Source organism: Rhinichthys klamathensis, unplaced genomic scaffold (assembly GCF_029890125.1).
Source record: "Rhinichthys klamathensis goyatoka isolate OS25496 unplaced genomic scaffold, OSU_Roscu_1.1 h1tg000256l_1, whole genome shotgun sequence".
Taxonomy (NCBI): domain Eukaryota; kingdom Metazoa; phylum Chordata; class Actinopteri; order Cypriniformes; family Leuciscidae; genus Rhinichthys; species Rhinichthys klamathensis.
Window position 1 is genome coordinate 761798 of NW_026606778.1, and position 15020 is coordinate 776817.

Here is a 15020-nt window from a genome sequence, read left to right on the forward strand (position 1 = left end):
ATCAAAACAGAATGGATAATGAACATATGAGAGAGACTTGAGAATCAGAAAAACTCCTTTCATCATGCCGGTAAATGGCATAAATGTCAGGAAGTAGAAGATGCTTACTCACCACTAGAGGTGCCTCCATCAGCTGGAGGAAGGTGTGTATGTTGATGGTTTTGAGTGGTTTCCTCATGGGAATGCTGGGGCATGGATCAGACTGGCTGGACACACCTTTACAGTGCAAAAACCACAGTCGTGCTTGTGAGGAAGAGGAATCAACGACCCTGTACAGAACAAGATACATTTGAGGGACACTAAAGAACCAGAACAATTTGTTATCATTTAAGACAAAACTGAACAATATCTATTAAAGTGCCCCTATTGTGCTATTTTAAAGGTTCCTAATTTTTTTCCAGAGGTCTCCTACAATAGGTTTACATGCATCCAAGGTCACAAAACCCTTTGATTTCCTCGTAATACACTTGCAGCATCTCTTCATTTCTCACAGTCTCTGAAAACAATAGGTTACTGTCGTAACCCCGGTTCTCTGAAACATCGAGTGGAGAGATCCACCTATGGGAAGGGCATCCGTACCTGACCTCTGCAGAAGCATCCAATTGCACCAAGTCTGGCTAACAGACAGAAGCGCGCAGCCAATGCCAGGTGAGGCCACACCCCCTTACCTACGGGCATATCACAGCTGGGCGCGCTGCTATTCCTCAGTCAGTATATTCGCTTCTCGTGCGGCAAGCGGGGCAAGGCTGGTGGATCTCTCCACTCGATGTTTCAGAGAACCGGGGTTACGACAGTAACCTATTGTTCTCTTTCATCATCTCGTTTCGAGATCCACCTATGGGAGAGACATGGACAGCTCCCCGATTGCCCAATACACTCACAGTGAGGTTCTGAAGGCCAGAGAAGGACGGTCACCTCAGAGAGGCGGTGCCTGACACGTCCCACAAACATGACCCTGCAAGTTTTCCGCCACGCTAACTGCTGTGGACAAGCAGGGCATGAAACATGCATGAGACACATACATGATAATGGCCCCTGCACCACCAATGCACATAGCTAAACCCAAGAAGGAATGCGAATGCTTGGTGACAGGAATGAACATGGCCAGCCGGCCCATTCACTCCTCGTTGGTTAACCAAACGGGGCTGTGGGAAAGGGCTAAGAGGACCCTACCCCTAGGACCGAGTGTGCCACCGAAGTTCTGGTGACATCCAACCGGTAGTAACGCTCAAAGGTATGAGGAGAGGCCCAGCTGGCCGCGGAGCAGATGTCCTGCAGTGGCACTCCCCTGAACAAAGCCCAAGAGGCGGCTAAGCCCCTTGTGGAATGAGCTCTGATGCCCCTTGGGGCTGCACTCCCTTTGCTTCATAAGCCATAGTATAGCGTCCACAAGCCAATGTGAGAGGCATTGCTTTGAAATGGGACTCCCCTTGTGCAGGGGAGCCCTAGAAACAAAGAGCTGGTCGCTCTTGCGGAAAGCACTGGTCCTGGTCATTATGCTTGCAGAGCACGGACGGGACACAGAGCATTCAGCCCCTGATCCTCCGGGGAGGCAAAGGGTGGAGGGTGAAAAGCGGATAGCTCCAAAACCTCCGACGTGAACGCAGGGAAGCATTTCGGCATGAAGGCCGGGTTAGGCTTAAGGAAAACCTTATCTCCACTTAGGGAGAATTTGGCGCACGAGGGGTGAACCGAGAGTGCATGTAGCTCACTGACCCGTTTAGCAGATGCCAAGGCCGAGAGCAAAGCTGTCTTGAGGGACAGCAGCTTAAGGGAAATACTCCCCAGAGGCTCAAAAGGATACAGAGACCGCGCTTCCAGCACCATGGAGAGGTCCCACTCTGGGACAGATTCAACAGATCTCCTGATGACCAGCAAAGAGCGGCGTGCACCCTCCATAAATCTGCGGGTTAGAGGGTGCTGCCTGACGGTGGAGCCCCAAAACCCACATGACAGGCTGAAATCGCAGCCAGGTAGACCTTAATAGTGGAAAAGGACCTGCCTCTTTCCATGAGGTCTTGCAGGAAACACAAAATATCAGGCACCGAGCACTGATAAGATGTGAAACCACGCCCATCATACCACCCTTCGAACACTTGCCACTCACAGCCATATAGGGATCGCGCGGAAACGGCCCTGGCCTTCTGAGTAGTGGCGATTACACGCGGCGGGAGCCCCAGTGCATTTTGGTTCGTCCTCTCACGGGCCAGGCCCAGAGAGCCACCCTGTCCGGGTGGGGGTGGTAAATCTCCCCGTTGGCTTGGGACAGTATGTCCGTGCGAGGGGGGAGGCGCCATGGCTCGGCGTATAACAGAGGGATTATCTCTGCCAGCCATGGGGCTTTGGGCCACCTGGGTGCTATTAGAGTGAGAGACAGGCCGTGCTCTCTCACCCTGGCCAGAGTGAAAATTATCAGGCACAGGGGAGGAAAAGCATACAACAGCACTTTGGGCCATGGGTGGGCCAGTGCGTCTGCCCCGAGGGGCGCGTCCATGTCCTTTAGCGAGAAGAACATAGGACAATGGTGATTTTCGCGCGAGGCGAAAAGATCTACGGCTGCCTGTCCCATCTCATCCATAACCTCTCCACTATCTGCGGGTGAAGACGCCAATCCCCGTGGATTGGGTTTCCCCTCGATAGCAGATCCGCGCCTCTGTTCCGAATGCCCGGGACATGAGTCACGCGTAATGACAGAAAAACCTGTCTGCTCCACACCAAAAGCCTGTAAGCTAGAGCGTGGAGTTTTGACGAGCGCATGCCACCCTGACGGTTGATATAAGCCACTACCGTGGTATTATCGCACCGTACTAGAACAGGATGTCCCTGCAGGCAAGGCAGAAAATGATTCAGAGCTTTCCAAATAGTAAAAGCTCTAAATAGTTAATGTGCGCTGAACGTAGTCTGCTCAGCCACAGACCGTTCACCGTTCTGCCTTCCTGGGTGGTTCCCCAGCCTGTTAAGGACGCATCTGTCGTCAAAACTTTTCGCATCGTACCGTCCCGAGGGGGGGTTCCCCGTGCGTAAAAGTTCTCGCTCACCCAATGGCGCAAGGCCGCCGAGCAGGCGCGCGTCATCGTTACCGAGCGGCAGAGATCGCAAATCGGGCTGAAATGTAGTGTACAAAACCCATTTCGTGAACGTTCTCATTCTCAGGAGACCAATGGCACAACTTGGATAGATGAAGCCATGAGATCCTGCAGCCTGAGGCATGTGCGATATTGTACTCTCGCCCCTTCACTGAACTGAGACAGACAGTCCATCAGCGAGCGAACGCGCTCTTGAGAGAGACGCGCTCGCATGGAGACTGAGTTCAATTCCAAGCCCAGGAAAATGACATTCTGACTGGGAGTCAGATTGTTTTCGCTCGCATTCACCTTGAACCCGAGGGATGTGATGTGCGCGAGCACCCGGCCGGTGTCCAGCGACACCTTCTCCTTTGATTTGGCTATGATGAGCCAGTAAGTCAGAATTCTCAGCCCTGATAGTCTCAGGGGCGCCACGCCCACCTCCACACACAGACAGAAAGTTCGGGGACTCAAATTGCACCCGAACGGAAGAACTGTGAATTCGTAACAAACGCCTTGGTAGGCGAAACGAAGATATTTCCTGTGTGGAGGGTAGATGCTTATGTGAAAGAAAGCATCTTTCAGATCGACTGATGTGAACCAGTCGTTCTGCTTTATGGCACAGGCGAGAGAGGCTTGTGTCACATTCTGAAATTGAATTTCCTCAAATGTTTGTTCAACACTCGAAGGTCCAATATAGGGCGGGGGGGCGCCACGCCTTTTGCGGAGCGGAGCTGTATGGGCCCAGCTGGTTCATTTGTGATGCAAAGGCGCCATCTAGTGGGAACACTAGAGGCAACATGCAGGGGTTTGGAGGGATTTCCTCTCTCTGCAGTGAGAAGTTTTCTTTGCGGAGAGAGGTCTTCTCTCCAAAACGAATTCATTTGATTCGTAGCTTTGTGTGTTTTGTGTTGGGCAAACACTGGGGCCAAAGCCTTTATTGACAGAGTGAGGGAAACATAGTGTGGTGTCCACTGTACTGAACTTTCCCTCACAAGGTGTCCCCAAAAGTGGGAAAAACACATATCTCCTGAACACATGAACTGGGCAGTCTCAAGTGCAGGCAGAAAAATAATATCCGCGGAGAGAGATACTCTCTCTGTAACGGATTTATTTAATGTTTTTTTTTTTTTTTTTTTTTAAGTGTTATTTAGTTATGTGTGTGTTTTGTGTTGGGGAACACAGGGGCCTTACACACACAACGTCCACTAAAAACACATCGGCTGGACAGCCGCAACTGAGCTGTGTGAGCCCAGTTGGTTGATTTATGAGGCAATGGCGACCTCTTGTGGACGGACTCAGGGCGACATGCATGGGATCAGAGAGATTTGCTCTCTATGTTGCCGCTGGCAGATATATAAATCTGCACGAATTCATTTGATTCGTTTATTGAATGTGTTGTTTAGTAATGTGTGTGTTTGTGTTGGGAAACACTGGGGCCGAAGCCTTTAATAACTGGGTGAGGGGAACCAAGTGCGTGCGGTGTGGTCACACTGCTATGTACTTTTCCTCACGACAGCCCCCTCCCCCGTAACTTGTTGTTGTGGGGGGGAGGGGGACACACACACACAACGTCCACTAACATACGGGCTGGGCAGCCACGCGAGGGGATTAACCGACCGTAGGTGGGAGACCCTGTTAGTTAACGTTACTCCCAATGGTCGAACAACAGGCAGGCCGCTTGCGTTCGGGACCGCCTTCCTAGGAAGGCATACATTGAAAACCTCAACACGTAATCGTAACAAATCAAGGCCCGTGAGACCGTGTTAACAGTCTAGCGGGACGCTCCGGCCGTTCAGACTGGGCGGTGGTCCCAGCGTTTACCCGTCGTACATATTCCTATCCTGGTCGGTGGCGCTCTGTGGAGCTGGCCACACAATGTTGAAACGAACGGCCGCTCGCTCACAAACTTCCAGGAGGATGGACGGAGGCAAAGCCGCGTGAACGCTAGCCTAGGGAACGCTAAAAGGACCGCGTCATCCCCGTCGCCGGAACCGACCGGTTCGTCAACGAGAGTGAGGTTTTCCCGCAAAGATGTCCTCTTCAGGGAATGCGGATTGGGCTGATGTCAGCTCAAATATTTTAGAGAGGTGGCGCTCCGGGAGTCCCCCGGTAGCGCGTCATCATCACCGTGTCTCTCCTCCGAGTCAGAAAGGCCGAGCACGGCGCGCTGTGTCGTGCAACTAAAAGCCGGCTTAGTAAAAGCTACATGGGCAGCAATTACAATGACCGCAATTCCCCGGGTTCTCCAAAGCTTGAGCGTGTTAAGCCCAAGCAGACCGCGCAGAACGAGAGGGTCCTTATAGCGGCGATGAGAGCACCACACGCGGCCGGGCAGGCTCGTCGTGCTAGGCTGTTCCCCGGGGGAAGCGGCTGTTTAGACGGTCACATAGCCATGGGCGGGCCAGCGGTGAAGAACTCGGAAAAATCCGTGGCGGGCAGCCATGTAAAGGAGGAGCAGGTGAAGGACAGCGAGAGCTCGGGCGGCTCCGGATGCAAAAAACACAGCGGATAGGCTGAAGAAACGACTGTCACTCACGTCTGGCGGAGGCTGATCTGGCGATTGCGATATGTCCTCCTGAAGACTCGAAAGTGAGCAGCGTAACGTTAATCCAACCAAACTGTGTCAATGCAGAGATCGCGAGAAGCGAATGTCAACTGAGGAATAGCAGCGCGCCCAGCTGTGATATGCCCGTAGGTAAGGGGGTGTGGCCTCACCTGGCATTGGCTGCGCGCTTCTGTCTGTTAGCCAGACTTGGTGCAATTGGATGCTTCTGCAGAGGTCAGGTACGGATGCCCTTCCCATAGGTGGATCTCGAAACGAGATGATGAAAGAGAACGTTTGATTAAGGATTCGGTCTCTCTAAATCTCTCCTATCTGAGAGCTACTCTGATCTGATTGGTCAGATGGCCCAGTCTCTTGTGATTGGTCTACCGCTTACAGCTCATGTCGGAAACAAAATGCCCATTATCGTATCTGAATTTTAGCTCCGGAGACAGTAACTCTTTGATCTTTGAAAACTTGCAGACCTTTTCCATTCACATACAGCTATATTACACTCTACATCAGGGGTGGGGAACGTCCGGCCCCTGGGCCGTAACCGGCCCGCAAAACAGTTTGATGCGGCCCGCGAGTCAAATCCCCCCCCCCCCCCCCCCCCAAAAAAAAGAACTTCAGAACCTAAAATCTCAGCAATTACTTTTCCTGTGACAGAAAACACAAAATAGGCAAAGTGGCAAGCAGGGCGAGGCCAGTAGCGCGAGTGTTAATGAGTCACCTGCGCACCGGTTTCAAGTTTCTCACGGATGACCTTCGGGGCGCGTAAAAGGATCGGAACGAAGACAGCGGAGGACCAGGCATGGACTTTACTTTATGTGTGTGTGGTCGTCGTCCACGAGGAGCTACTGCTTTTACTTTCGTTTTGTCATTTGCGTATTAATGTATTAAAGTGGTTTAAACGTTTGCCGGTTCCCGCCTCCTTCTTCCCTGAACAAACCAACCACGTTACATTTAATATAATAGATAATATACAATATTATAAAATAACATAATATATTATAAAATAACATTAGAGAGTCGACGTTTCCGGGTGGTCGCTTCCGACTGTGTCCGGGTCACAGTCAGAATGAACGCAACAGACACGTAACGTTAGCGGTTGTCATCGCTGATATGCATCATGGCGACTGTCAAAAAAGGTAAGGTAGATTCGCCGACAGCAAGTGGTATGAGTGGCCGACTAAAAGAGGAATGAGTCTGTGCTGATTTAGTGGAAAGAGTTAAGCCCAAGCTGTGGAAAGAGTATTATATTATGTGACTGTTTTTGTGCTTTTATCCACCTCTAAATAGCTATAAATTAAGCTTATGTCGTTTTAGTTTCATATTGTTAATTATTAGTTTCATAGGTTGTTAAACCTAAGACGAACTCTTTCATATTGCGCTGCATTACTGTCAGTGTTGTTGACTACTGAAGCCCCGTTCACACTACACGCGACCAAGCGACGCGATACCATTCATTTCAATGGGGAGCTGGCGATTTCCGGCGACACGCGCGACAGCGACCGTTGGCGACCGGATGGGGCGTGTCTGGCGACGCGACAAAGTTGGGATCTGTTTAACTTTATGCAAATGAGGAGCGACTTTCGGGAGCGACAACCAATAGGAGCGGAGCGTGTATGATCCTTCTCCACATCATTGGATGTCATTCATAAAGCCAACCAGTAGTGGGAACTCCCACTAGCGACCTCATCGCCAGCCACTGGCGACATGCAGCGACAAAGTCGCTTGTAGTGTGAACGGGGCTTGACGGTTGCCTATAACAATGTCATCAGGATACACATACACCGGTAGGCAGTGGCCCACCTTACCGGGTGACCACGTCGTGGTCCACCAGAATTTATAGTTTACCCACCTCTTTTTTTTACCACTACACCTCTGAATAAAACGTAAAGGTTGTTAAACCTGAGACGAACTCTTTCATATTGCGCTGCATTACTGTCAGTGTTGTTGACTACTGAAGCCCCGTTCACACTACACGCGACGCGATACCATTCATTTCAATGGGGAGCTGGCGATTTCCGGCGACACGCGCGACAGCGACCGGATGGGGCGTGTCTGGCGACGCGACAAAATTGGGATCTGTTTAACTTTATGCAAATGAGGAGCGACTTTCGGGAGCGACAACCAATAGGAGCGGAGCGCGTATGATCCTTCTCCACATCATTGGATGTCATTCATAAAGCCAACCAGTAGTGGGAACTCCCACTAGCGACCTCATCGCCAGCCACTGGCGACATGCAGCGACAAAGTCGCTTGTAGTGTGAACGGGGCTTGACGGTTGCGCTGTTGACGCTCGCGCAGAAATCTACACAAATGAGCGCACACACACACACTCAGTTAACAACATAGTGCCTATAAAAAATCTAAATGTGGAGTTTTTATATTTTTAACATATGTTAAGCAACCTCAATTATTTTTTCCTGAACACCATCACGATTGAAAATGTGACATTAATTTCCAACAACAGTTCAATAAACAGTTAATATTAAGTCACTTACATTTTAGATGCAATATTGGCTGTTTTTGTTCTGTTTCAGCAGCGAAAATAGTTCCAAACAAAAATCACAGCAGAACCCTAATATTGTCTCACAGGAACACTCGACCTGTTTTCATTACTGAATGATTCAGCATTTTGAACGAATCGATTGAGTCAAAGATTCAATGACCCATTCATAAACATCTGTCTCAATCTTGAATGAATCAGCCGTTTGAACAAATCGTTTGAATCATGAATGAATCAATGACTCACTCATCAAGACGGTCCCCTGCCGCCACCTACTGGCGGTTTGTGTTATGTTTAAAAGTAGATCATTCTTTCCAACGTTTCTTATTTGTAAATTTAAATCAATTTCATAACATTATTTTATGCAATTGTAATTTTTCAGTGTAAATGATTTAATTTGATCAGCCCTATAGTGTCTTATTATTCGAAATAATTTAATTTATTGATCAAATTTAGGAATTTAAAATGAAAGATGAAGCATACATTTAATAATATTGGGGGAGGGGATGCCCTTTAAAGGTGCAAATATTACAATATGCCGATTTAAATATCAAAGCTAATTGAACACTGATGAGAATATTGTTTCAGAATAAATTAACAACAAAAAAAAAAAAAAAATCCGGACGAGAAACTTTTTTACTCGGACAAGTGAATGACAGATTACTTGTCCGAAGGACAAGCGTATGAAAGGCTTAATGTCGAGCCCTGCCTATAGCAATGTCATCAGGATACACATACACCGGTAGGCAGTGGCCCACCTTACCGGGTGACCACGTCGTGGTCCACCAGAATTTATAGTTTACCCACCTCTTTTTTTACCACTACACCTCTGAATAAAACGTACGAGTCCCAGTCATGCCGACCCTCTCTTCTTCCTTCCAAACACTGAACCTCATTACAATGGCCCTTAAAGAATGTTAAAAAATTGTAAATGGCCCTTGATAGGAAAAAGGTTCCCCACCCCTGCTCTACATGATGGGTAATGATATCCAAAAAAAAAGCATAATAGGGGCACTTTAATAAAATGTTAGCTGACTATATTGTGGTTGTTAGATATGCAAACATCTGATGAGAACTTTAGAACGACACTGGGAACACCTTGTGGCCATTTTTTAAATACTTTAAGAGGGCTTGAAAGTATATCACTCTTTAGAGTAATGTTAAGCTCACCCCATGTGTTTCAGAACTAGAGAGCCAGTTGTCTGGACAAACTGGTACTTGGTTCCATACACAAATGCTGCCTCCATCAAAGCTCGGTGCTCTGTTCGGACAAAGAAACAAGAGATGTTATTGCTTCATTCCAATCAAGAAAACGGACTCTAAAAGCAAAATACACAGAGAATTGAGATCGTACCTGGAAGGCCAAGCACCGGTATGTGTCCGACCACAATGTCAGTGTTTTGTTTGGCCGCACTCTCCACGCGCAGCAGCTCAGCAGGTGTGTGTACGTAACGGACTTCATTGAAGAGGACCGAGCTGAATGGAGGATAAAAGGTAGTCACTGTAGTTCCATCAGGCAAAATATGAAGATCTTTAAACGTTGTTGCTACTGTACGTTTTAAATAAGAACTCACAAAAGGACATGAGAAACAATCGCGTTGACGTCAAATACGGTATCGATGTCAAAACTCCTAAGGACCTCAGAGCCTCTGGAATGATAAAAGACAAAAATAAAATGGGATTCATGTCGTTCCAGGCCTGCATGACTGGAGTCATATTGACCATTTTTACAGCACTTTCTTATCATTTTTGATGCTGAACTCATTCACCTTCACAGTATGGCAAACATATCCTTCTGTGTTTTATGGATAAAAGAAAATCATATGGGTGTATACACTGCCGTTCAAAGGTTTGGGGTCAGTAAGATTTTTAAGAAGTAAGAAGTCCCTTATGCTCACCAAGGCTACATTTGATAAAAAATACAGTAAAAACAATAATATCGTAACATACATTAACAAATAAAATAACAGTTCTCTTACGAGAGGTTCTCTCGTATTGCGTAAGCTAGCTTACGCTACGGAAAAGATTAATCTTTTCTGAGAAATTGAAGCCAAAAAATTATCCTATAATTTTGTATCCATTGTCAACGCAGTTCAGCTGCAGCAGAGCATGAGCGGGCTAGCTAGCAGCTCATTGGTTCGCTCACAGAGAACTGCTTAAGCCTATGAGGAGACGCGAATGAACTCTCGGCCAATGAGAGTCTGACATGCTCTCATTGCGTCAGAGCCCGCCGAAACGGGCGTGGTCAGAGAGTATAATATTGGCGTCCTAGGCTGTAAACTCTGATTTTCATCTCTTCAGCGAGGCTACACGCATCTGCTGATCCTGAGAGAAGCCGCCGTGGTCGAAAAGGCAACTCTAGCGAGCATCTGGGAGACTGAGGAAGCCGGCAGACTTCGCCACCTTCAGCCGTCCTGCGAGCTAGCGCCATCCGACGGATTTGTATCCTTTTTACAAAAAGCTTCCTGTACATTTAGTATAGAGCTGAGCGTCTTTTTAAAGATGTCTCGTATATCTTCCTGCGGTTCTTGCCGCGCTCCCCTCGAGAATGGAGACCGCCACGTCTCTGCGCTCTCTGCCTCGGATTGGAGCACGCCGAGCTCGCCCTCGCCGATGGCGGCTGCGATCTCTGCGAAGACATGCCATTGTCGACCCTGCGGGTTCGACTTCAGGCCACTAAAGTTGCTTCCGCGCCGCCTCTGACTTCGCAGCGGAAGAAGAAACGCCGCTCTCAGAGGCCGCCGGAACCCCAACCAGAAGCATTAATTCCGCCGGAGCCTGTCGCCTCCCGCTCTCCTTCTCCGCCGCTTCCGGACATCCAGTTGCCGCCGAGTGGCCGCTCTGTCGCCTCCGATGACGCCGCGGACATCAAGGAAACATGTTCGCTTCTCGCCTCGGACAGTGAGGAGTGGTCCGGTTCTCACGCCTCCTCGGCTCGAGAATCCTCCGGGACCCACGCTGGAATCGAGGAGGAATTAGTGCGCCTCCTCTCACAGGCCGTCGAACGCCTCGGGCTCGATTGGTCTCCTCCCCCCGAGCAGACCATCAACCGTATGGACGGCAGCTACTTCCGCCAGCGCTCGACTCCCGCCACTAAACGGGCCGCGCCCTTCCTGCCTGAACTGCACGCGGAACTCACGAAGTCCTGGAGCGCCCCGCTCTCTGCTAGAACTCGCTCTGACTCTTCCACCCTGCTTCGCGTTGTGGAGGGAGCCACAGAGAAGGGTTATCTCTCCATTCCCCCTGTAGAGGACCTGGTCGCCGCACATCTTTGTCCGCCCTCCACGAGATGGCACTCATCACCTGTGCTCCCCTCTAAAGCCTGCAGAGCGACTCCTAGCTTTCACGCCCGCGCTTACTCAGCCGCCGGCCAAGCAGCCTCTGCACTTCACTCCATGTCCGTCCTTCAGATACTACAGGGTGACATACTTCGTGAATGGGACGAGAGCGGAAAAAATCCCCCTTCAGTCGCGGATTTGAGGAGCGCCACGGACATTGCCCTTCGCGCTACAAAATCTGCTGCTCAAGCCCTGGGGAAATGCATGGCCGCCATTTGTGTGTCTGAGAGACATTTGTGGCTCACACTCGCCGACATGGGAGATTCTGAGCGCGCCGCCTTTCTCAACGCCCCGCTCTCTCCATCCGGCCTCTTCGGATCTGCTGTCACGGGTATCGTCGACCGATCTTCCGAAGTGCAGAAAGCCTCCCAGGCCATGAATCTCTTTCTGCCTCGTCGCGCTAGCTCCTCTGCAGGCCGCTCACGTGACCTGCCTCCTGCACGAGCCCCACCCCAGCACAGTCAGACTTTTCAGCGACGCCAGGGCGGCCGCCCGCGTTCTCGCTCTGACAGCCGCCACAGACCGCCGCCTCCTCGGGGGCCTCGGCCTAGGATCGCGGTGAAACCTGATCACTCGAAGTCTGCCTAGCACAGCTGAGAAAAAGACGGCGCTCTCCCGCCGCGGCCGGACCGCCGTCAAAGTTTTGCTCTCTGTTAGTCCCCGCGCACGCGGCTACTACAGCAGTGTACTCCGCCATTACCAAGCCGGTCCCCCTTCCTGCTTGCATGAGCACAAACGCCGTTTTCATGGCGACCCAGAGAAATCTCATAAAGAGCATAAAAGCCTCCTGTGTAAAAAATGTGCCCACAACACTGTGTTCACTCATACACAAAAGCACTTCAGTTCCCGTGTTTCACACAGAGTCCACTCTCATAAAGCGGTTCCAACCCGCTCGAGTTTCAGAGTGCATAAACGCGCCCACGAGCCCGTGTGCGTGTCCCACCTCTGCTTACTCTGTTACACGGCCCATAAACACCTCTCCGAGTCTAAGTCCCGCTGTTATAAACACTATGAGCGCGCTCACGCAGCCCGCTATGTGCAGTGACGGGGACCATGTAGCCATTCACCCTCTAGCGTTACGCTTCAAAGCGTTGGAAGCTATTCCGGGAATTTCCCAGTGGGTGCTAAACACAATAAAGCTAGGCTATCGCTTACAGTTTCACCGCCGCCCTCCACGTTTTCGAGCGCGGCTAGAAACTATTGTGAACCCAGAAGCAGTGACGCTGCTCCGTTCAGAGATAGCAAAGCTATTGTGCAAAAGGGCTATAGAGAGAGTTCCTCTGTCTATGAGCGAGTCGGGGTTTTATGGCCGTTATTTTCTGGTTCCCAAGAAGGACGGCGGCCTCAGACCAATCTTAGACCTCAGATTTCTGAACAAAGTTCTCATGAAGAGACCGTTCAAAATGCTCACCATCAGAAAACTCCTCGCGCATGTGCGCCAGGGGGACTGGTTCATTTCACTAGATCTGAAAGATGCTTACTTTCAGATTCAGATAAATCCCCTTCACGGGCCATTCTTACGTTTCGCCTTCGAAGGCCAGGTTTATCAATACACCGTCCTTCCGTTCAGCCTATCCCTATCACCCCGTACGTTCACGAAGTGCATGAATGCGGCGCTCGCCCCCCTGCGGAGTCAGGGGCTGCGAATACTGAACTATTTGAATGACGGGCTGATTTTGGCACAATCACAGAGAGAGTTACTGTCTCATCGTACAGTTCTCCTCGACCATCTGAAAGCTTTGGGCCTCTCTGTCAACTGGACAAAGAGCGCACTACAACCCAGTCAGACTATCTCCTTCTTAGGTATAGAGATAGACTCGGTCACGATGACGGCTCGTCTGTCAACACAGCGCGCGCGCCGGGTTCAGCGTCTCGCCGCATCTTTTCAGATGAACAGACTCACACCTCTGAAAACTTTTCAGAAGGCGTTGGGTTACATGGCCTCAGCCTCCGCGGTGCTCCAGCTGGGGTTACTGCGCATGCGCCCGCTTCAGCTCTGGTTGAAGAGCCGTGTGTCTCACCGTGCGTGGACCACGGGCCACCAGCTAATAAAAGTAACGCAGACCTGTATCACAGCTCTGCAGCCATGGACTGTGGCAGAATGGTTTCAGCGGGGCGTTTCCATGGGGACCCTTTCTCGCCGAAAAGTCATCTCGACAGACGCATCCAACACGGGTTGGGGTGCGGTCTGCGAGGGCTTACCGGCCTTCGGCCCCTGATCAGCTCAGGAGAGCCTCCTCCACATAAATTGTTTGGAGATGCTGGCGGTCGAGAACGCGCTCACGCGCTTTCTTACGCGCATTCACGGTCACCACGTGCTGATCCGTTAGGACAATATAGCCGTGGTCTCCTATCTAAACCGTCAGGGCGGAGTCAGATCCAGGAATCTCTTCCGGCTGACAGAACGCATCTTAGTTTGGTCTCAGTGTCACCTAATCTCGCTCAGAGCGACGCACATGCCGGGACATCTGAACGACGGTCCAGACAGTCTGTCCAGGAACCCCATTCCCCCCGGGGAATGGTCCCTGCACACTCTTACAGTCCAAAAGCTGTGGCGAATATTCGGCAGAGCAGAGGTGGACCTCTTCGCCTCAGAAGAGAACACCCACTGCCCAATATTTTTCTCAAAGAGCGAGGACGCGCTAGCCCAGACCTGGCCCAGCCGCCCGCTTTATGCATTCCCTCCGGTTTCTCTGCTACCACAGGTGCTTCAGAGAATCAGGGAAACACGCCACTCGGTGCTCCTCATAGCCCCGCGTTGGGAGGGTCAGACTTGGTTTCCGGAGCTCACTCAGCTGTCACAGACAGCCCCGTGGCCCATTCCAGTCAGAGCAGATCTCCTCTCCCAAGCTCGCTGCATGATCTGGCATCCCCACCCAGACCGCTGGGCGCTACATTTTTACTGTTTACTATCTATACAGCAGATTTCCAGTACAATAGTGGCAGTTGCTTCCTCCAGAAATTTTCAGACGATACGGTCGTTGTTGGCCTAATTACAGGAGGTGAGGAGGAGGAGTACAGGAGAACTATTAAGGAGTTTGTTGGTTGGAGCGACCGCAACCATCTCCAACTTAACATCTTAAAAACAAAGGAGATGGTTGTGGATTTTAGGAGGAGGAGGAAGAAGACACCGTTAATCCCAATCGCCATCCAGGGCAGTGAAGTGGAGATGGTCTCCAGTCACAGATATCTCGGTGTGCAGCTTGATGATAAGCTGGACTGGAGGAGCCACATGGAGACAGTGTATAAGAAGGGTCAAAGCCGACTGTATTTTTTTAAGAAGGCTAAGGTCATTTAACATCTGCCGTCCTCTACTGTGCAACGTCTATCAGACAGTGGTGGCAAGTGCTCTGTTCTTTGCTGTGGTGTGCTGGGGAGAGAGTGCTCGTATGGGAGATCTAAATCGAGTCAATAAATTGATAAAGAAAGCAGGCTCGGTTGTGGGGACTGAATTTGATATGATCCAGCACGTGGCTGAGAAAAGAATAATCTCTAAGCTAAAATCAATCATGGACAATACCTTACATCCAATCCATGCTCTTGGGGTGATCAACAAG

The 15020-nt window shown here is 50.4% G+C and overlaps 1 protein-coding gene across 1 annotated transcript in view; it reads right to left on the reverse strand.

Moving 5' to 3' along the window:
• Window positions 1-15020, reverse strand: part of txndc16 (thioredoxin domain containing 16) — a 29016-nt gene that overhangs the window by 10618 nt on the left and 3378 nt on the right. The window contains exons 4-7 of the mRNA XM_056267222.1: window positions 9700-9774; window positions 9480-9601; window positions 9296-9386; window positions 113-269 (exon numbers count right to left, since the gene is read on the reverse strand). Coding sequence (XP_056123197.1) covers window positions 113-269; window positions 9296-9386; window positions 9480-9601; window positions 9700-9774 — 445 coding nt within the window. The remainder of the gene's footprint in view (window positions 1-112; window positions 270-9295; window positions 9387-9479; window positions 9602-9699; window positions 9775-15020) is intronic.